Source organism: Pleurodeles waltl, chromosome 8 (assembly GCF_031143425.1).
Source record: "Pleurodeles waltl isolate 20211129_DDA chromosome 8, aPleWal1.hap1.20221129, whole genome shotgun sequence".
NCBI lineage: Eukaryota > Metazoa > Chordata > Amphibia > Caudata > Salamandridae > Pleurodeles > Pleurodeles waltl.
In genome coordinates, this window is record NC_090447.1 from 90,550,212 (window position 1) to 90,573,816 (window position 23,605).

General features: G+C 44.2%; 1 protein-coding gene across 2 annotated transcripts in view; it reads right to left on the bottom strand.

Annotated features, from left to right (window-relative positions):
* The window catches only part of XRRA1 (X-ray radiation resistance associated 1), a 183,863-nt gene that overhangs the window by 83,138 nt on the left and 77,120 nt on the right, over nt 1–23,605 (bottom strand). For both annotated transcript variants that reach the window (XR_011194838.1, XM_069203812.1), the window contains exon 10: nt 9,930–9,982. Coding sequence is in view for 1 of the 2 variants with exons in the window: in XM_069203812.1 (XP_069059913.1) it covers nt 9,930–9,982 (53 nt within the window). In the remaining variant the exon portion in view is untranslated. The remainder of the gene's footprint in view (nt 1–9,929; nt 9,983–23,605) is intronic.

A 23,605-nucleotide genomic window follows, 5' to 3' on the forward strand; every position in this document is an offset into this window, starting at 1 on the left:
AGTCAGCTGGCTCATTCTGAATATGGAGAAAGTGCAGGAAAACTGTTGGCATGGAAATCTAAGAATAAGTTTGGAATACCATTAGAGAGATTCATTCTGGGTAGTCTGAAGAGAAGTGGACAAGTAGTATTGATATAAGGAAGTCTTTTCAAAGGTTTTTTTCAGAGCTTTATACAGAGGAGAAGATAGTCACTGAAGAAGAGGTGAGGGCTTGGTTGAGTGCAGATACTTTACCTAGTTTAGCATATAAAGAACAGGCCCATTTGAATAAAACAAAATCCCAGGGAGAAATAAGGTCAGTATTGAAAGTGAGTAAGGGGGTAAAGATGTGGGTCCGAATGGTATCCCGGTGGAGCTTTATTAAGTGTTGGGGGATTCCATAGTACCAGCTATGACAGCTTTGTTTGTGGAGATTTTTGATGATGGGGTGCCTCTACCAGCATCTTGGAATTATGCTATTATTACTATGATCTTGAAGCCAGGAAAAGGTCTGTCATGTTGTCAGTCATATAGACCAATATCGCTCTTAAATAGTGGTTATAACATTTTTGCTAAGGTGCTGGCAGATAGATTAAGTGGGGCGGTGGCAGGACTCCTGCATAACGATCAGAAGGGGTTTACCAAGGGTAGACATGTTCATGAATTAACCTTCAATTTAATTGGGGCTATCGATCTGGGTACAACGTATGACTCCCCTCTTGCGGTTATCACGTTGGATGCTATGAAGGCCTTTGACAGAGTCAAGTGGGCTCATCTGGGAACAATTTTAAAGCACTATAAACTTGGTGAAAGATTTTGTAGGATGATTGGCCAGATTTATCAAGCTCCATCAGCAAAGGTATTGGTTAATGGGAATCTTACTTACCCCTTTAAAGTAACTAGAGGTACAAGGCAAGGATGTCCGCTGTCTCCAATACTGTTTGATCTGTATATTGAACCCTTTGCTAGGAGGATTAGACAGGATCAAAAGATTTCCCCCTTTTACTGTTGTGGATGGGAGAAAAATGTCTTTCTCTATGCAGATGAGTTAATGGTATATTTGTTGGATCTACGAACAGCCCTCCCGGCAGTGTTGGACATTGCAGCAGATTTTGGTAAAATGTCGGGATACCATATTAATGCAGGGAAAACAGATGTTATGGTTTGGAACCAGAGGTGGGACACTCCGCAAATTAAAAATGAAACCAGATATTTGGGCCTTAAGATTGTGCAGGACATGAAGCAGATACCCATGGTAAATTTAAAAAAAAGTTCTGGCAGAGTGTGATAAATTGATGCGGGGTGGGTACACCTCCTTCTGATGATATTCGGGAGAGTAAGCTTGGTAAAGATGGCGATCTTTCCCAAGGTCGTTTTCCTGTTTAACTCGATTCCAATACAAATTACTAAAGTGTATGTAGAAAAGATTCAGCAAGCAATTATTTTGTTCAAATGGGTATATAAAGGGGCCAGGATCTCATTGAGGAAGTTGCATAGGAGAGAGAAGGGGGCCTTGCATTGCCGGATCTGCAATATTATGCATAGGCTTTCCAACTTAAGAATGCAAGGATGCTTTTTATCTCTTCATATTTGTCAGAGGTTGGGCGCATGTTGAAGGCTATGGTAGGGGTTGTAAAAGGGGCAGCAAAACATTTCTTGCTTAAATTTGAAGACCCCAAATTCTTTAAAAAAGTAAAGTTAAAAGTGTGGCAAGATATGGTAAAGGTCTGGTACAGTATAAGGCGAGAATACTATAGTCATTGGGCTCCTATTTGGGACTCTCCAGGCACTCCAGTGTGTTTAAAAAATAAATTGGCTATTCCAATCAGGAAGGCAGGTATGGAATACTGGGGAGATCTCTTCAGAGATGGCAGTTTAGCTCCCTGGGATGAATTACATAAGGAGACTGGGGGAAAATTGTCAAGATTAAAATACGTCCAGTTGAAAGGTTGGTCACAGAGAAGTCGAGCGAATCTAGGACTGATGAATCACCCGGAAGAGAAGGTAATGAGGGGACCCCCGCACACAAAAGAAGTGTCTACTTGGTATTGGAACATTCTGGACTCATGGATGGGGATTTTAAGCTAGCAGAAGATCTTTGGGGAGATTGCTTACCTAGAGAACAGCTAGAGGATTTGTGGCAAGTTTCAATGCGTACTTTATTTGCTGTGGTCAAACCCACCCCTGGTGGGGTTGGATCTTTGCTCTTTATTATTTTTATGGTTTTTGTGAATCATTTTTCCTAATATGTTCACTGTTAGAAATTTTTATAAATAAAATAAATACATCAAAGCAGTATATGTTTGTTTAATAATTGTAATTAAGTATGCAAAAATGGATAAAATAATTAGGTAAACTTTGTTTGCCATTAGATGCACCACGAATAGAGTGAAGAAAAGTATCATATAAATATAAGGAAATGCTATGTTGGGATTTGTGAGACAATGTTTTTGACATACCTACAAAGAATATATCTATCAGTATCTGTTTAATATGTAAATAAATGCAGTAAGATTGAAGAGTATCTATATTCGGACTTTCAAATGCTAATTTCCCTGGAGGAGCTACTACATCATTGCAGGGATGCTCGGTTTTGTTGATACACGCCCACCCCCTTGAGAAGAAATCACCTCTTTTCTATTCACAGAGCTTACCTGTCCCCGCATAAACTTTCGAAAATGAGGCAAGGGGGACTGGTTAAATGTCTGAAGTGTGGTTTAGAAAATGCTACAGATAGCCACATGTTCTTGGACTGTCCAGCAATATACAAATTTTGGGAAGAAGTGGGTAAGACGGTCTCAGACGTTGTTGGGGTTAATATAAAGGTAAGTCTCTCTTTAATAATTTTTTGAATAATGGAGAGGTCTGGACAGCTGAGCAGCGATATGCAGAAATTGCTTTTCTATATTGTTGGCTAGAAGAGAGATATGTCGGAAATGGGTAGAAGAAACACCTCCTATATATACAGAATGGCTGGAAGCGCTTTACTATGTTTCGAAAATGGATGTGGCCAGTGGTGTGTCCAAGGCAAAAAATTGTTCGCTTCCTTTGGTGGAGTTGAAGGAAAAGCAACATAGTATATAGGCCGAAAGGCAACATCGACACAAAGAGGTTTTCTTGTCCTATGAGTACTCCTTATCCTTGCTCTCTTAGTTGCGTCGGTAATACAGCTCCCCAATTGGGGTATGGTGAGAGAGGTGTGGCCTCCCTGGTCATGGTCTGCTTCTGCAAGCGAGAGGGCGCTAACTAAGACGGATCAGAGAAGACCTGAGCCTGAGGTGAATGAGGACAAAAAAAAAGTTTTAAAAAAAGAAGAATATAGAAGTATATAAATCTTAGGAGGGTTTTATGGTAGATAATGGTGTTTTTTCATGCAAAGAAATGTTAAGACCAAGCTCTAGATTACGAGTTGCATGCCACTGGCGGGGTGGGAACACCACACCCGTTAATATCAGTACCTTGCACCAAATCCACCAGTACAGTGCAATTACAAGTTGTAGGAAGCTGGCTCTTTACATTGTGGACCAAAAAGAGGTACACTGTGCAAAGAGTCCAGGCAAACCCCAAAGGAATTACTGAGGCTCAAATGACACCCCAAATGCTCTCTATTGTGGTAGTGTGGGCGAGCAGTTAGGCATATCACTGGGTAGTTCTAAGCATGTGAAGCACACACACAGGCAGTAAGCAAGACTCACACTCAATAAAGAAATCAGGCACCAATTTATAAAAAATAACACATACATTTATATAAATTTATATATCAAGACCACTGGAGTCCTGTGAGCACTTTTACGAGTTATGAATTTTTACAGTTTTCAAAAGTTGAGAGTGCATTTTTCTGATGCTGCAATGTTACTCTATGTGAGAGAAAACATACATGGCAAGCAGGTACTTCACATAACTTACAGGACCAATCTTTTAGACTTAAGGTGAGTACAGGGCAGGTTCCTATGCCACACCAATAGATCACCTTGGGCGGCACTGAAGCGGCTGGGTGAAGTGGTGCAGTTCAGGGTTTGGTGCCCCGTGGAAGTCAATAGGGATAGGTCGTGTCAGAAAGACTCTGCAGGTATGGACTGGGGGACCAGTCGAGGTAAACCACCTAGTGGGTTCAGTTCATGCGATACTCAGGGACATAGGGACACCAGTGGTCCTTTTCTCCTTGCTCCAGGGCTGCCAGGTGCAGAGGTGTTTTGGACTGCTGGGTTTCCATCACCGGTGGCAATCGTGGTAAAGGGGGCTTGCAGAAAGAGGCTGCAGACATGGACTTGGGGTCCAGTCCGACTAAACCAACAGGTGGGCTCAGGTCTCAAGAGGCTCGGGGATGTAGGGGCACCTGTGGTCCACTTCCCCTCGGTCCGGGTCATCCTGGTGCAGGAGTGCAGTGGTCTGTCGGGTTTCCATCACCAAAGGCGATCGTGGTAGAGGTGAGTCTGCACAGAGATGCTGCAGATGCCGCCCGGAACTCCACAGTGGGCAAATCAAAGGTGGGCTTTATCTCTGGAGGGTCTGAGAACCATGCTGACACAGTTAACCCAATTCAGCTCGGGCTAGGAGACACGGTTTTTGGCATCGGGTTTTGGCGGTCCTAGGTTCTCTCAGTTCTTCTTGCGTTTCCTACAGATGCAGGGAAGCAGATCCAGTGTTCCAAGGGCGATTCTTCTCGTGATTAGCGAAGCACTGGCAGCTCTCCAGGTTTCTTGTAGTCTGCACAGTGGAAGGACAGGTCAGCTGCTACACACGGGTAAGGTGCAGGAGGCAGGCTGGTAGGGTTGGCACCACGTCAGTTGTGCTCCTCGGTTCTCAGGTCAGCAGACTTCACTGTCTATTCCTTTTGTGTCAAACAAATATTTGAAGTCCTGGCATCAGGGGGATTCCCAAAATGCTCAATTTAGGGGCATTAAGGGGAGTGAGAGGTAGTAGCCAATGGGCTACTTACCCCTGGGGTCACTATACCCACCAGATGACCACTTCCTTTGGGAAGCGGGCATCACCCTGTCCCAGAATTCCTGATTCCATCACACACAACATGGTGGAGTTCCTAATTTTGGGTTTACGTCACGCTGATCACCTGAGAGGTGTGTTCAGCCTGGCAGTGCAACACGCCTCCTGGATAGCTAATTTCCTTCTTGTCCAGGTGCCAAATGGGTCCTGGTCAAGGGTGTTGGCATTGCCTCTCTGAAGGAAGCCAGATCTGCATACCAAATGTGTTGGGCTCTTTGAAGACTCCTGCCTTGGAATGCAGATTTGCAGGTCATCCTTTTGGGAGGGGTGTGTAACACCCCTGCCAGAGCAGGTTTTGTTCCTGACTGCCAGAGAGCAAAGGCTCTCACCATTGGGGATCAGAAACGTGTCTGTCGATGGCAGGCTGGTGAAAAACAGTCAGTCAGCAAACCAGCAGGTGGCAGGTTTTCAGGTGGCACCTCTAAGGTGCTCTCTGGGTGCATGTATTATTTATTTCATCACTGGAATCAGTAAGGGTTCCTTAATACGAGAAGTCTGATACCAAACATCCCTAGTTTAAGTGAAGCCATCATGTAGTTTGGGAACTCATATTGATCAGGGTCGAGCACATGTACTTAAAATGGCTTCCCTGATCAATTACAATGTCTGACACAACATTGTCAGTAGGACAGAGAAAAACAAATACTCAACATTTCAAAATGACATTTACAAACCCACATGGCAGACAAAAGAACTTATATCACATACCATATAACAGACATTATTAATGACAAGCATTAAATTGTTTCACAGCTGAAAAGGCACTACAACAAATTTATACGTTAGAAATAAAAAGTTTGATGTTCCAACCCTCAATTTTTTTTTTTTTAGCAAAAAGGCAGCCAACCCATAAATTCTCCGTTAGTCCAAGCTCCTTCACTAAACCTAAAATAGGTGTTGAGAAAAGCACTTCTTATTCAGGCCGTATAAAGGAACCCAAAGTTCATATGAATGGACAAGGGTTCCCTGAATGCTAGCACTATTCCATCCAACTCCCTAGATGTTGAATTGTCAACACGTTTCGAACCCCCCCAATCCAGGTTCTCTTCAAGACAAAGGACTGGTGGACAATTTAGACTGGTGCCCAATTTAATGAAGTCATTGAAGTCTCCAACTTTTTTAAAGTCCTGCTGCGTGTTTCAAATTGATGAATTTCCAAAACTACATCCTTTAAGCAGAAGCATCCCCACAGTCCGATATATGTTCTTCCACAGCTGTTAAGTAGTAATTGAATTTGTATTCTTTCTTGCTACGAGGTAATCACTTGTGTATTTTCAGCATAATCTTTCTTGTCATGGAGCCTTCCTTTCTCTTGGTCTTCTCAGTGCATCCTATATGATTTTATCTGGTTTGTAGGATCCCTTAGAGTGGCACAAGTTATGCTGCAGCTCTTAGGAACCCTCTTTAGTGACTATGCCCTATGTACCAGGGGTATCACTTAGTAGGGACTTAAAGAGGTGCTAATGGCCTGGTCACCTGGGGATCAAGTGACCAGTGGTCTTGTTTTGGGGAAGGAACACTGGCACTGGGGACCTGGTTAGTAGGAACCCAGTGCACTTCAGTCAAAGTTGCATCAAAAAACAGGCAAAAAGTGGGGAGGGTTACTGCGACCAAAACCCAGCTTCTTACACGGATGAATCCCCATAGAATAACTGTGCAGACCTGGTATCACCAGATGTTATTTTACACGGTATTCCTTTTGCCCTGGGCATCAATGCTAACCTTAACCGCCTGCTATGGGCAGGTGGTGAATGTGAGCGGGGGAGTTGGTGATGACAGGGGTGGAAGAAGTGTTTACGAAGAGTGAAGGAGAGGACGTTGCTTTAGAAGGAGGGGACGCAGGGGACTGGAATTCAGCTCCACTTAACTTGTAAGTATTCCAGGCCAAGGACAGTAAGACCTCCTCTAACAACAAAACTTATATTCCCATAGCAACTAGAAGTGAGAGAAACCTGCAACCTTACCAGCAATGGACTCGGGGACCAGTCGAGGTAAACCACCTAGGGGGTTCAGTTCATGCGATACTCAGGGACATTGGGACACCAGTGGTCCTTTTCTCCTTGCTCCAGGGCGACCAGGTGCAGAGGTGTTTTGGACTGCTGGGTTTCCATTACCGGTGGCAGTCGTGGTAGAGGAGGCCTGCAGAAAGAGGCTGCAGACATGGACTTGGGGTCCAGTCTGACTAAACCAACAGATGGGCTCAGGTCTCAAGAGGTTCGGGGATGTAGGGCTACCTGTGGTCCTCTTCTCCTCGGTCCGGGTCGTCCGGGTGCAGAGGTGCAGTAGTCTGTCGGGTTTCCATCACCAAAGGCGATCGTGGTAGAGGTGAGTCTGCACAGAGGGGCTGCAGATGCCATCTGGAACTCCGCAGTGGGCAAATTAAAGGTGGGCATTATCTCTGGAAGGTCTTAGAACCACGCTGACACAGTTGGCCCAATTCAGCTCGGGCTAGGAGACACGGTTTTTAGCATCGGGTTTTGGCGGTCCTAGGTTCTCTCAGTTCTTCCTGCGTTTCCTACAGATGCAGGGAAGCAGCTCCAGTGTTCCAAGGGAGATCATTCTTGTGATTAGCGAAGCACTGAGAGCTCTCCAGGTGTCTTGTATTCTGCACAGGGGCAGGACAGGTCAGCTGCTACACACGGGTAAGGTGTAGCAGGCAGGCTGGTAGGGCTGGCACCAAGTCAGTTGTGCTCCTCGGTTCTCGGGTCAGCAGACATCACTGTCCACTCTTTTTGTGTCAAACAAATATTTGAAGTCCTGGCATCAGGGGGATCCCCTAAATTCTCAATTTAGGGGCATTAAGGGGAGTGAGAGGTAGTAGCCAATCGACTACTTACCCCTGGGGTCACTACACTCATCGGATGACCACTTCCTTTGGGAAGCGGGCATCACCCTGTCCCAGAATTCCTAATTCCATCACACACAAGATGGTGCAGTTCCTAATTTTGGGTTGATGTCACGCTGATCACCTGAGAGGTGTGTCCAGCCTGGCAGTGCAACACGCGTCCTGGATAGATAATATTCCTGCTTGTCCAGGTGCCAAATGGGTCCTGGTCAAGGGTGTCAGCATCGCCTCTCTGAAGGAAGCCAGATCTGCATACCAAAAGTGTTGGGCTCTTTGAAGAATCCTGCCTTGGAATGCAGATTTGCAGGTCATCCTTTTGGGAGGGGTGTGTAACACAACTGCCAGAGCATGCTTTGTTCCTGACTGCCAAAGAGCAAAAGCTCTCACCTTTGGGGATCAGAAACTTGTCTGTCGTGGCAGGCTGGTGAAAACCAGTAAGTCAGCTCCTGACTGCCAAAGAGCAAAAGCTCTCACCTTTGGGGATCAGAAACTTGTCTGTCGTGGCAGGCTGGTGAAAACCAGTAAGTCAGCACACCAGCAGATGGCAGGTTTTCATGTGGCACCTCTATAGGGCTCTCTGGGTGCATGTATTATTTATTCCATCACTGGAATCAGTAAGTGTTTATTAATATGAGATGTCTGATACCAAACATCCCTAGTTTAAGTGAAGTCATCATGTAGTTTGGGAACTCATATTGATCAGTGTCGAGCACATGTACTTAAAATGGCTTCCCTGATCAATTACAATGTCTGACACAACATTGTCAGTAGGACAGAGAAAAACAAATACTCAACATTTCAAAATGACATTTACAAACCCACATGGCAGACAAAAGACCTTATATCACATACCATATAACAGACATTATTAATGACAAGCATTAAATTGTTTCACAGCTGAAAATGCACTACAACAAATTTATACGTGAGGAATAAAAAGTTTGATGTTCCAACCCTCAATTTTTTTTTTTAGCAAAAAGGTAGCCAACCCATAAATTCTCCGTTAGTCCAAGCTCCATCACTAAACCTAAAATAGGTGTTGAGAAAAGCACTTCTTATTCAGGCCGTATAAAGGAACCCAAAGTTCATATGAATGGACAAGGGTTCACTGAATGCTAGCACTATTCCACCCAACTCCCTAGATGTTGAATTGTCAACACGTTTCGAACCCCCCCAATCCAGGTTCTCCTCAAGACAAAGGACTGGTGGACAATTTAGACTGGTGCCCAATTTAATGAAGTCATTGAAGTCTCCAACTTTTTTTAAGTCCTGCTGCGTGATTCAAATTGATGAATTTCCAAAACGACATCCTTTAAGCAGAAGTATCCCCACAGTCCGATATATGTTCTTACACAGCTGTTAAGTAGTAATTGAATTTGTATTCTCTCTTGCTACGAGGTAATCACTTGTGTATTTTCAGCATAATCTTTCTTGTCATGGAGCCTTCCTTTCTCATGGTCTTCTCAGTGCATCCTATATGATTTTATCTGGTTTGTAGGATCCCTTAGAGTGGCACAAGTTATGCTGCAGCTCTTAGGAACCCTCTTTAGTGACTATGCCCTATGTACCAGGGGTATCACTTAGTAGGGACTTAAAGAGGTGCTAATGGCCTGGTCACCTGGGGATCAAGTGACCAGTGGTCTTGTTTTGGGGAAGGAACACTGGCACTGGGGACCTGGTTAGTAGGAACCCAGTGCACTTCAGTCAAAGTTGCATCAAAAAACAGGCAAAAAGTGGGGAGGGTTACTGCAACCAAAACCCAGCTTCTTACACGGATGAATCCCCATAGAATAACTGTGCAGACCTGGTATCACCAGATGTTATTTTACACAGTATTCCTTTTGCCCTGGGCATCAATGCTAACCTTACCCACCTGCTATGAGCAGGTGGTGAATGTGAGCGAGGAGTTGGTGATGACAGGGGTAGAGGAAGTGTTTACAGACAGTGAAGGAGAGGACGTTGCCTTAGAAGGAGGGGAGGCAGGGGACAGGAATTCAGCTGTAACTTGTAAGTATTCCAGGCCAAGGACAGTCAGACCTCCTCTAGCAACAAAACCTATGTTCCCATAGCAACAAGAAGTAAGAGAAACCTGCAACCTTACCAGCAATGAAATGATGTCTTCTGGTGTCTTGGGATTGGAGGTGAACACTACCTCTGTAATAGAAAAAAGTTGTCATTACTTAGTTTCTATAATTTTTGTATCTGCAATTTTCCACTAATATTTCGACTAAAATAACTGTATGAACTGGTATGTAGAAAATATTGATGAACTATATAATGACAATTGAACATACATGTGAAACTGTAGACCAGTATTTACTCAAGTAAGGCTTTAGTGTAACTATAATCTGCTTCAGCCATGATTTCTGACATTGGCACAGAGACGTTTTAAGACATTTGGCAAAGTGGTTTCTGGCCCAGGTCCTCAGCCTTGCAGGGGGCTACTTGACAGAGCCAGTTCTTTTCTGCAGACAGTCTTGTCCTGATGACCTTGAATAATTATTGAGCATATCGTTTTCCTTTAATTTATTTTTAGTATGTGTGAGAGTCTGTTACAGACATTCTGCAGAAAAATGTTGTGTTTATGATTCATGCACCATCCTTAAAAAAGATTATTTTAGATGAAACAGGACCTGACACATGAAAAATGGGAGGATGCCACAGAGATTATTTGCAGTAATACTATTGAGCTGGTGCGGTGTTAAAATATTGAAAACACACCACTATCCCTGAATATTAGTTGCAAACACATTTACAATGTGGATGAATGTGCCTGTGCACTGTCAGTGACCTGGGCAAAGAGGGCATGAAAGAGCTGAAACTAGATCATAAATACAAAGGTGTTTCGAACAGGGGTCCCCCCAAAATTCATTCGGCCCAGGCCCCCCCAAATCCTTAAGAAGCCCCTGCTTTATCAGGAAGTGTCCACCTCAGATGTGGACCTGCTCCTGCATCCTGGCCTCTGAGGGATGTAAGACTGCAAACTTATCTGCAACTATCCGAAAGCCATCCTTTCTCCATCCCATGCTCTCACACCAGGGACTTGCAGGTGCTTCGTGTAAGAAGCAGACATGTGACCAAACTCAAAACTTGGGTACCCTGGAGTATACCTTCGTGTCTTGTCTCCTGTTTCCCGGCTTGCTCCACTAACTGTTGCTGGGGGAACTCTGACCAGATGAACCTGTGATTCACAGATTATTCATTTTGATTGTTGTCAATAAACCCTTTCAGACTCCACTTGTTGTCTATGCAGAAGTCCTAAAAAACACACAAGTCTACTTAATCAAAAAATATATAAACCCTGTGGGATGCTTGAGAAATACTGACAAAGTGAGACGCCTTTCCACATCACTCGCAGCCCTCCATTCTCAGATAGGCATGAACCAGGAGTACCCTTTGCAACTGTGTTCACCAGTCAGAGGCTGAAGCAAACAAAAAGGCAGAACTAAAACACAAGAGTAAAAACGTCACTTGAGCATGAAATAAACAGGTCCAGCTCAACAAGCCACAAAAGAATGTAGAAAAAACACACACCAGGAACAATTATATGTAAAATATCCCGTCCACTGGTTTACTTATAACTATGGCGTCATTTTGCAAACCTGCTTGAAGTTTGGCCCATCTCTAGTGAAAAAGCTACATTCTGTCAGGGGAAAAAAGTTGAAGAGGGGTGGGGTGAGTGGACGTCCAAAATGATCCCATCTTACCCCCCATACTAAATTTTGCTCTCTGCTACAGCAAAAACACTCAACGGATTTTCCTCAAACTTGGCGTGAAAGTAAAACTTCACTTGGAAAGCATTTATTTTTGATTTGGTGTAACTGCTTAAATAGTTTATCAGATACCAGTGCTTGTGTCAATGGGAATTGAAGAGTTAAAATTTAGAGGCAGACTGGCTGGAAAATCCTGAGCAGGTGGATGTGCAATCATATTTGAATTTTTCATGGCTGATGAAGGACTTTCGTTATTTGATTTCCGCCATCCTGAAGTTCAAAAATTCACCCAAACACATGACTTTCACACCATAAAACCTAAAGAAAAGGGGAGAACCAATGAGCACTTCTAGGCCACAAAGGGAGGCAGACATGTACCAGAGGTGAGGAAACCCAGCACAAAAAATATAGAAAAAAAGAGTTTCATTGCGCCTACACCATCAAAACCATAAATGTGTGACATAAAGTGGCTTCTTGGTTGTGACTGTCAGTCAAAAAAACATTGACATTCACCAGTTATGGGTAACCATAGCTTGCCCCCCATCAGGCCTGACCTTAGCGCTGTGGCGCCCAGTGTGACAATCTTTTTTGGCGCTCCCCAATGACCTCCTCCTAAGATTCCCCCACTACCACTCAGCAAAAGCGCCCCTCATCTCTCCATAGCCCCTCTTTCCCATACCTCTCATTTGTTTTAAAGCGCTGGTAAAGGCTGGCTTTACTAATCCACTCAGCTATCCACATAAAATACAGATATATTCTTTGCAGCAGGCATATTAACCCTCTGGACTACTTTATGGAGAGTCAAAACTGCCACTAGACAAAACTCGGATTTCTCTCTGGTAGGAACAATAATCACAAGAGTTGTCTTGGCATTTTTATTGCAGCCACAAGGAGCTCTACTGCAGGTGTTTTTAAATGGCAAGTTATTGCTAAACAAAGCGCACCCCCTGAGGTCAGTGCCCCCTCTCCAGGTCAGCGCCCAGTGTGGCCGCACCAGTCGGCCCTGCTCCCAATCACTGCTTACGACCACACAGAGGATGTTAAAGATGACATCGCAAATGAAATCACAAACCTCACCATTTCCATTACAATGCCATCACTATGGAAGGGAAATAGTTTTTTTGCATAATGACGTGTGCAGCTTACTTTATGGTTAGATTATATAACCTCAGGCTTCCGCCTGGTCCTGATCCAGCCCCTATTCCTCTAAGCCAGCTGCGAAAAACCTTTGGCTTTGAGCAGCAGACTTGGGCTCAAGATGTGGCCTGTGGATAAACCATGAACTCCCCGAGGCCACCAGGTTCACTGTGCATGGCCTTCAGCTACGTGCAGAGGGCTCCCAGGCAAAACCAAGAATCCCAGAGGGCTCTACTCCTCACCTGATCCTCAGTACCGGTTGCGCATGGCCATAGGTTCCAGGCAAAGGGCCTCGTGTGCAGCCAAGCTCTGCACCAGATCTGATCCTCAGTGCCGCTGCGCATGGCCATAGGGCCTGATGTGCAGACAAGCTCTGCGCCTAAACTAATCCTCAGTGCTGGCTGATCATGGCCATAGGGCTTGGTGTGCAGACAAGCTCAGCACCAGATCTAATCCTCAGCGCCAGCTGCACATGGCCATAGGTTCCGGGCATAAGGCCTGGTGTGCAAACAATGTCTGCACCAGACCTGACCCTCAGTGCCAGTTGTGCATGGCTATAGGACCTGGAGTGCAGACAAGCTCTGCACTAGACCTGATCCTCAGTGCCAGCTGTACAAGGCCATAGGTTCCGGGCATAAGGCCTGGTGTGCAAACAATGTCTGCACCAGACCTGACCCTCAGTGCCAGCTGTGCATGGCTATAGGACCTGGTGTGCAGACAAGCTCTGCACTAGACCTGACCCTCAGTGCCAGCTGTGCATGGCTATAGGACCTGGTGTGCAGACAAGCTCTGCACCAGACCTGATCCTCAGTGCAGGCTGTGCATGGCCATAGGTTTTGGGCATAGGGCCTGGTGTGCAAACAAGCTCTGCATCAGACCTGATCCTCATGGGTGGCTGCGCATGAAAATAGGACCTGGAGTGCAGACAAGCTCTGCACTAGACCTGATCCTCATTACGGCTGATCATGGCCATAGGGCCTGGTGTGCAGACAAGCTCTGCACCAGACCTGATCCTCAGTGCCAGCTGTGCATGGCCATAGGACCTGGTGTGCAGACAAGCTCTGCAATATACCTGATCCTCAGTGCCAGCTGTGCATGGCCATAGGACCTGGTATGCAGACAAGCTCTGCAATATACCTGATCCTCAGTGCCAGCTGTACATGGCCATAGGTTCCGGGCATAGGGCCTGGTGTGCAAACAAGCTCTGCACCAGACCTGATCCTCATGGTTGGCTGCGCATGGCAATAAGACCTGGAGTGCAGACAAGCTCTGCACCAGATCTGATCCTCATTACGGCTGATCATGGCCATATGGCCTGGTGTGCAAACAAGCTCTGCACCAGACCTGATCCTCATGGTTGGATGCGCATGGCAATAGGACGTGGAGTGCAGACAAGCTCTGCACTAGACCTGATCCTCATTACGGCTAATCATGGCCATAGGGCCTGGTGTGCAGACAAGCTCTGCACCACACTTGATCCTCAGTGCTGGCTGATCATGGCCATAGGGCCTGGTGTGCAGACAAGCTCTGCACCAGACCTGCTCCTTAGGGCTGGCTGCGCATGGCAATAGGACCTGGTGTGCAGACAAGATCTGCACTAAACCTGATCCTCATTACAGCTGGTCATGGCCATAGGGCCTGGTGTGCAGACAAGCTCTGCACCACACTTGATCCTCAGTGCTGGCTGATCATGGCCATAGGGCCTGGTGTGCAGACAAGCTCTGCACCAGACCTGATCCTTAGGGCTGGCTGCGCATGGCAATAGGACCTGGTGTGCAGACAAGATCTGCACTAGACCTGATCCTCAGTGCGGCGGGGTATGGCCATAGGTTCCGGGCACAGGGCCTGGTGTGCAGACCAGCTCCGTGCCAGGCCGTGCCGCCAGGACAACTATGCACTGCTGTTGGCTCAGTGGCATAACAAAACCTGGGGGGGCCTTTGCATGATCTACACAGGGGGCTCCCTCCCCAAGTATTTACCTCTACAATACATAAATCTCTGCTATTTACAGCATTCAGCTACCACAGAATTGTGTATTATGAAGCACTGCATAAAAATCAAGATATTAGGTTGATTTTGAAAGTAGGGTTTAGGAGTCTGAATGCAAGTTACTCGCCACACAGAAATGCGACACCCAAAAAAGTGAGATTTACATTTTTGAAGCTGAAAATGAAACTGCTATTTCGATTACTTTCATTGAAAATTAGTTTTTGATCAAAACATTTAGGGCCTGATTTAGAACTCGGCGGGGCGGGTTATGGTGACAGATTTCCCATCCTCTGAAATCCAAATCCCATAGAAGATAATTACCGTTGTGACGGAGTCCGCCAGGTTCAGAATCAGGCCCTTGGTATTTTCATACTCCAGTGGCTGCTACCTACAGAAAATGTGACCTGTACTCTAGATATCAATTTGAGAACCAGGAGATCTACCTTGTTTTTCTCGTCTTTCTAGCCAAGTTTGAACAGTAAACATTTATTTTGTTCATCCATTAATATTTACTTGCATATTTAATTAAAACAATTGCACGTGGTTTCAGAGTGCTTGACGGAAGGGTCACAACTGCACAGCAAGAGTGAGAAAACGTAAGAAGAGCGTGTGGGGAAAAGTTTACGCATCATGACTTAATAAAGCCTGAAGTAGGTTACAACACTTGCTGTGAACAGAAGCAGCAATGCCGATGTAATCCTGGAAGAATGTACGTTTCACAGCCCGGCTTCTGAGGTTGGAGTAAGGTGTGACTGATGGGATGTCTACAAGACTTGGCACCTTTGCCATTAACCCACCCAGTGCCACTCTGCTACAGCCCCCACACTCACCATCGCTCGTGCTCGGCCCCCTGCAGGTCCCCTTACGCAAACATTCCAACGTCAAATGACGCCAACCAGTCCTGGCTTTCATTCCCACAGCACTTTGCATTCTGGGACTTGTAGTTTTGAGTTTCTCACAGCTCAGTCTACAGAGTGCTAGCAACACTGGCTTCAGATCTTACATGACATTTGGCACTTAGTGGTTATAACAAGATTTTTTATCATCCTAGTAGCCTCTCCAGTCGCCACCGAGCACTCCTACGCCTCCTCCTGCACCCCTCATTGCCCCGGCCCCTTCAAACCAATTGAGCCTGGTCAAGTTTTGTCTTTTCACTCCGGAGCTTGTAGTCTTCTTTTTCCCATTGTAAAGCCAGGACTACAGTTCCCAGAATGCACCACACTCCTACATGAGTGACAATTCAGATTATTACAGGCCCCAAATGCAATAAAAATGGCTTGAGCAGCAGGTATTATTCATATTTAATGTATATTGAATTATTAAACCGCTGTTGTTGTGCTTATCTCAAAATTAGACAGACAACGCCACCATGTGGCAGACTGTCATAAGTGCTGGAGTGCCAGTTTTGAGAACTGAAGCCCTCATTACCAGGCTGGAGGTTATCAGACCGCCAGCCTCGCAACCGCCACGAACCCAGCAGTAAAGACGGCCGCATTACAAGTTGTCGCACCGACACAACCGGCAGTGAGCTCCTCCAGCCCGGCAGCAGGCCTCTCACACCCCTACTCACTCGCAGACTTGCATACATGCAACCCACTTGCATGCATCCCAATACACACACCTACTCACTCGCTGTAATGTAATACACAGTCAAGGTTCGTATGAGGTCATGTACACATGCACGTGCATGTTAAGAATTTCCTGTTGTTATCTTTCATGTTTGTAATTGTTTGAATATGTGTTCTGGCTCGCGGTGTTTAACTCCCTGTGCGTTCCGAATGTGAAATTGACAGTTTTCACTCGGAGGGCACAGGAAGAGGTTGTTACGCTGTGGGTTCCTATTTTTAGTAAGAATAAACTTTAATTCAGAGTTTAACCTCACTCAGCTTCCGAACAATTTGTTAATTACCTTGTACTTTTCATCTGGCGACGAGCGAGGTACTTGGTAATGTTCAGGAGCCCACCAGCCCTTCTTTCCTCTACGGTGTTGATTCACTTCATTTGCTTCAAGGATTTTGTCCACCTTTGTTGGAGCCTGTGCTTCGGTTGATCTATTGCGGACTCAAGTGAGGTGATTTTCAACATATTTGTCTGGATTAGGGGATTTACTCCTCTCTACATCGTGAGGCAACTTTAGCGGCCATATTGGATGAGGGAGTATTCATTTGGTGAAGTGGTTTAGACTGATTTTAAATGTCAAGGAATCAGCAAATGCGAGTTTGTTCCATTTTTAAGCGTTTTTTTTGTGACGCTTATGTTTATTGCCATTTTACATTGGATCCAGTATTAAGAAGAAGTCTCAATTTTCATTTTTTTTAAAGAAGTCATTACATTTTTTTTTAAACCAGATTTTATAAATATTTATATAGTTTTAGTTATGGCTTCTTCTCAACAAGTTATTCAACTTCCTTCATTTTTACCTCTACCTGGGAAACCTAAAATACCATGGAGAATTTGGTATCGCTCATTTGAAAATTATTTAATTGCTATTGATGCTGAAAATTATACTCCTAAAAGAAAACTGGCAGTATTGTTTGGTTATCTTGGCACAGAAGGTCAACACATTTTTGATAACTTACCTGTTGTGACACCTACATCTGGAGATGGAGATAATTGGTCTGTGTATACGGAAGCAGTAGAAAGGTTAAATAAAAAATTTCTGGAAGAGCCAAACGTGATGCTGGAGCGTTTCAATTTCATGAAAAGGAAACAAGAAGTGGACGAGACTGTGGAGGAGTACATTTCAGCTCTGAGAAATTTGGCTGCAAATTGTAATTTTGGTTCAGCGCTAGATACCTACATCAGAGATCAATTTGTGTACAGTTGTTTCTCTAAGAAAATACAAGAGAGGATTTTAAGTTGCAGGGATCCTCTTCTTTCTGAAGTAATTGATATGGCGAAAAGCATTGAAAGAGCAATGGTTTCATCAAAATGTATTTCTTCTGTGTCTTCTAGTAACTGTGTGATTAATTCCATCCAAGGTTCTGATTCAATTAATGTGCTTGCGCTCAAAAATAACTTTGTCAAACCGGTATATAAAAAAACAAATTTAATATGTTTCAGATGTGGTTCTACTTCGCATGTAGGCAACAGTCCTAAATGTCCGGCTTTAGGAAAAAAATGTATTAAGTGTCACAAAATAGGTCATTTTCAATCTGTGTGTAGAGGTAAGAGTGTACTTCAAGTTAGTAGTGTTCAAATGCATGATGACATCGTCACTCTGCAAAATGATTTTGATAAGATGGTTTTAACCATTGAGTCTGTTGTTTCTATTCAACCAGGTTTCAAGTATAAAGGTCCTTTTTGTGAAGTTATCATTGCTAATTGCTACACATTGAGTATGACGGCTGATTCTGGTGCACCAGTCTCTATTATCCCGGAGCAGCTTTATTACGCTCAATGGTCTGATAAGTTTCACTTGCATAAAACTGATATTTCTCCAAAGGCATATGGGGACAATGATATCGATATATTAGGATTTTTCATTGAAACCTTGTCATGTTTGGGTAGACAAATTACGTCTAAAATTTATGTAGCTGTCAAAGGCAAAAATATTTTGGGCTGGCAAGACCTAGCTAAGATGGGTTTGAAACTTGTTCCCGGTTCTGAGAAACCTGTACAAGTCAATGACACTCAGATTTCTTACATTGGTGATACTATTGATGACTGTGCTTTAAAATCACTGCTAGATGATTTTCAAGATGTTTTTAACTCTAAAATTGGAAAAATAGACAAGTTTGAGCATGTGATAAAATTGAAGCAGAATGTTATTCCTGTAGCTCATAAGGTCAGAGCTGTTCCGTTAAGTGTGAGAGAGGATCTAAAAAAAAATTTGGATGATTTGATCCGTGAAGGTATAATTACTACCACTGATGCTTCTGAGTGGGTCAGTCCTATTGTTCTTGTGCGCAAAAAGGGTGGCGAGATTCGTTTGTGCGCTGACCTGAGATCTCTTAACAAGAATATTTTAGTTGATTGTCACCCTTTACCAAAGATTCAAGATCTTCTTACAAATATTGGTACTGCAAAATATTTTAGTTTATTGGATCTTAAATCAGCATATCACCAAATACCTTTAGCACCAGAATCAACTGATCTCACTACGTTTGTGACTCCATTTGGAGCATATAAGTTTTTGAGATTGCCTTTTGGGTTGGCTTCTGCTGCCAGTGTCTTTCAAAAATTGATGGATTACATATTGAAAGGAATTGAGGGAGTGCAGGCTTACCAAGATGATGTACTCATTTTTTCAAACTCTGTTGCTGAACATTTTGTCATTCTAAGAAAAGTTTTGAACTTGTTCAAAAAAGTTGGTATCACTTTAGGACTTAAAAAGTGTAAATTTCTAACTAATGAGTTGGATTATCTAGGTCATTCCATTTCTTCAGAAGGCATTAAACCTAAAGTATCACTTACTCAAGCCATCACTGAAGTTGACCCTCCAAAAGATAAAGATACACTTAGGTCATTTCTGGGCATGACAGAATATTATTCCCGATTTGTTCCAGGGTATGCTCAAGTAGTACAACCTCTACGGTCTTTGCTTAAAAAGGGCATATCTTTTGTTTGGGACAGTTCTTGCGATCAAGCTTTCAATGATATCAAACAATTGATTATAAAGGCACCAGTTTTATCATCATATATTTCGGGTCATAAATGTACCATCACGGTTGATGCTAGTCAAAAAGGGTTGGGTGCTGTTCTTTGTCAGTGGGTGTCAGGGCAGGAACGTACCATTGGATTTGCTTCCAGGAGTTTAAAGCTGGCAGAATCTCACTACAGTACAATTGAAAGAGAAGCTCTTGCGTGTTCTTGGGCTGTTGAAAAGTTCAAAACTTTTATTTGGGGTACTCGATTTGAAATCTTTACAGACCATAAACCGTTATTACATTTGTTAAATGGAAATGGAACTGGTAAAGCATCTTCCAGATTGGTTAGGTTACTTTCTCGGCTACAAGAGTTCAATTTTGAAATTAAGTATATTTCTGGAGGTCGAAATGTCAGGGCGGACTGCCTGTCCCGAATGCCACTGCAAAGTGTTGGTTTAGATGATGATAATGATGAAACAGAAGCAGTTGTGGCAATCATTGAGGATGTTTTGGACTCTGTGGGTAGTATTCAATATAAAGATTGGATGGATGCATCTCAAAAGGATGCAGTTTTGCAGAAAGCAATAAGTTATGTAAGAGAAGGGTGGCCAAAAGAACACTCTTTGCCTGACTCTTTAAAACCCTTTGCCCAAATTTCAGCTGAACTTTCATTAGTAGAAGGAGTTTTGATGCGTGCAGACCTTTGTATTCCACCAGCATCTTTACGCAGTAGTTTAATTGAGTCTGCTCATCAAGGGCACCTAGGTATTGGAGGAACTTGTAGAATCTTAAAAGAATATTTTTGGTGGCCTTCAATGGATAAGATGGTGTCTCAATGGATTGACAAATGTGAAACTTGCTTGTTATCTGATAAACACTGGAAAACTTCACAGACACCATTAGATTGCGTTCCGGTCCCTGTTGAGTCTTGGAACAAAATTGCATTGGATATTGCAGGTCCTTTTGATTTGTTACCCCATGAACAAAGATTTCTTATGGTAATGGTTGACTACTATTCTAAATGGGTTTATTTTGAGTTCACTTATACGCCTAACACAGCCTCTGTGATAAAGTTTTTACACAGGATTTTTAATATTGAAGGGGCACCAAAAGAATTGGTTACTGATAATGGCTCACATTTCACTTCAACTCAAATGAAAAACTTTTTAGATTCATATAACATTAAACATCTCAGAGTTGCATTGTATTCCCCTTCTTCAAATGGTCTGGTAGAAAGAATGAACAGATTTTTGAAGGAGGGGATACAAACTGCGCTTGCTATTAATACTTCAGTGGAAAATTTTCTGAATAAAAAGGTTTGGTATTATTTGATCACCCTGCATTCCACTACAGGGGTTTCTCCGTTTAGGCTGTTACGGAAAAGGGATCCTAGGACTGTATTCTGTCCTGATTGGATTAAAAACTTAGCAGGGCAACCAAAATGTTATTCTTGTTTAGATTCAAATAGAATGAGAATTAATGCAACAACCAAACAAAATTTGCAGAAAAGTCATTTTGATGCCACGCATCGTGTAAAAGAACAGAGTTTTACAGTGGGTGATTGGGTTTTAATCAAAAGTCCTGTTAGAGTTAAAAAAGGATCTTCTATTTATTCTTCACCAGTACGCATATTGATGGTATCTAAAGGGTCCTTATTATTGGATAAAAAGGGGTGGTGGAGTAAAAGATGTGTAGTTAAACTGTCTTATGAACAAGCATGAAAGATTTTGGATAACAAAAACATCCAGGAAGATGGTTTACAAGATACATCTCATCTGTTTTTTAATCATAAGCAAGGTGTTGATGTACTGAATGGTTCGGAAGCTTTTCATTCATTAGAGCATGGTGTAGAAATTTTAGACTCAAGTTCTTGTGATTCAGAATTGAATCGCTCTGTTGCAGAGTCTTCACAGGTTGCCAAAGAAAGTATTCACCCTCATGATGAAGCTTGCAGGACATCACGTAATGTTTCTGTACCGTCAAGATACAAAGATTTCTTTCTGTACTAATGTGCTATAAAACAGAATGTTTTGTTTGCAAAAGGGAAAGAAGATGTAATGTAATACACAGTCAAGGTTCGTATGAGGTCATGTACACATGCACGTGCATGTTAAGAATTTCCTGTTGTTATCTTTCATGTTTGTAATTGTTTGAATATGTGTTCTGGCTCACGGCGTTTAACTCCCTGTGCGTTCCGAATGTGAAATTGACAGTTTTCACTCGGAGGGCACAGGAAGAGGTTGTTACGCTGTGGGCTCCTATTTTTAGTAAGAATAAACTTTAATTCAGAGTTTAACCTCACTCAGCTTCCGAACAATTTGTTAATTACCTTGTACTTTTCACTCGCAACCCAACACACACCCCTCCCCTCCGCATCCATACAGACACACCCCCCCAACCGCACGCATACATCCAGACACCCCCACTCGCTCGCTCACAAACACGCACTCATACACCCCCATTCGCACACATACACACACAAATAACACACATGCGCCCAGCACCTCTAACCCCGCCACCCCCCATACCCCACCCCCATTTCGGGAAATCAGTTTACCATTTCCGGCGAGCTGGACGTCTGGGAGGGGATGAGTCCTGGCAGTTTTGCACCGCCAGCACCACCGTGCCAGCAAGACTCCACCAAGCCGTATTACGGCTCGTAATACGGCAGACGGAGTCTTGCTGGCGCGGCGGTGCTTGTGATGCAACCGCCTCTTCAACTCCTTTGCCCAGGCCGACGTCCAAACACAAATCCTAATATGGCGGTGAGCAGACTGCCAGCTCTGGTGGTCTGTTGACTGCAGCAGCTTCGGCGGTCTTTGGAAAATACCGCCAAAGTCGTAATGACGCCATGAGTGCAGTTGCCGAGCACCGAAAAACGCCGGTTCACATTAGCACGGACCTACCCCTGAGATGCCAGAATCAGAGATGAAGGCGCAATCCCACTTTATTTCTTAAGCAGTTCTAGCTGTACAGGTCACGTTCTTCAATTTTCAGCTCCCTTTATTTGTTCAGTATCAGATGCAAGTGGTCCCTATTGGGACCACTTGCATCTGATCCTGTTTATGCCCGGGTCCCTGGGTTATGGGCTATTACCCTGTATTCTTCTCTTTAGTTGTTCAGCGCTGGCAGCCTGAAGCCCCATTATCTGCTCTCTCAAGGTTTAGCTATTCCAGGTTTTTATTTTGCATTCTGCGAACTGTAGTCCCGACCTTACAATGGTAAAAAGAAAACTGCAAGCTCCGGAATGAAAAGACAAAACTTGACCAGGCTCAACTGCTCACAAACAGATCTGGAAAACTGGACAGCTCTGCGGTGAACGCACCTGGGAGGTGACTTGGTGTGATGCCTCAAAGGTGCTGAAGCAGGGATGCTGCAGATGGCAGAAAGAATGCAGATGTGGCAGTGATATCAGACCTCCCCTTTCTTTTTTTGCATGAAGTCCATGCAGGTGTCAGAAAGAAAAGCGCAGCCTTGTGCTAACAAGTTTGGGCCCCACCTGTCCAATCGAGAACCATCTTTCTGAAATACGCAAACTACCCAGCCTTTGGGCAGCATTACACCCAGCCTTTGGGCAGCATTACGGGTGTGTCCGGGGGCAAAGTGACCCAGAACGCACTCACGAAATGCAATAAAAGACACTCCTGAGACTGACTGCCTTAGGACTGTCTGACAGCTTCTAGCAACGCAAAAACAACAAGTGATGGACGGAATGCTGAACATTGTCAAACATTCACCCCCAGTACAGTGATCTGGGCCTAAATCCATCGTTTTTTTGCTGCCCATGCCATTCCAGTTCGGACCCAGCCATATGCAAATCAGTCTTGACCCTGTTCCCCATGGGAACAGTCCAGCCCGAACTGCTAGGCCAGGTCTTCCCTGGACTGGAAACAAGCATCCTGGGACCGGTTTCGGGGTTTCACCCCTCATCAGCCAGGCTAGCGTGAATCCAGTGGCATGGGAAGCACGGGACCCACGTCTGGGCATACCCTTACCACTTAGGGCGAAAAATGCAAAAACAACAAGTGATGGACGGAATGCTGAACATTGTCAAACATTCACCCCCAGTACAGTGATCTGGGCCTAAATCCATCGTTTTTTTGCTGCCCATGCCATTCAAGTTTGGACCCAGCCATATGCAAATCAGTCTTGACCCTGTTCCCCATGGGAACAGTCCAGCCCGAACTGCTAGGCCAGGTCTTCCCTGGACTGGAAACAAGCATCCTGGGACAGGTTTTGGGGTTTCACCCCTCATCAGCCAGGCTAGCTTGAATCCAGTGGCATCTAGCAACGGACTGTGCCCGAGTGGGCAAGCTGCCTGGGGGAGGGATCACACCACTAAAATGAGG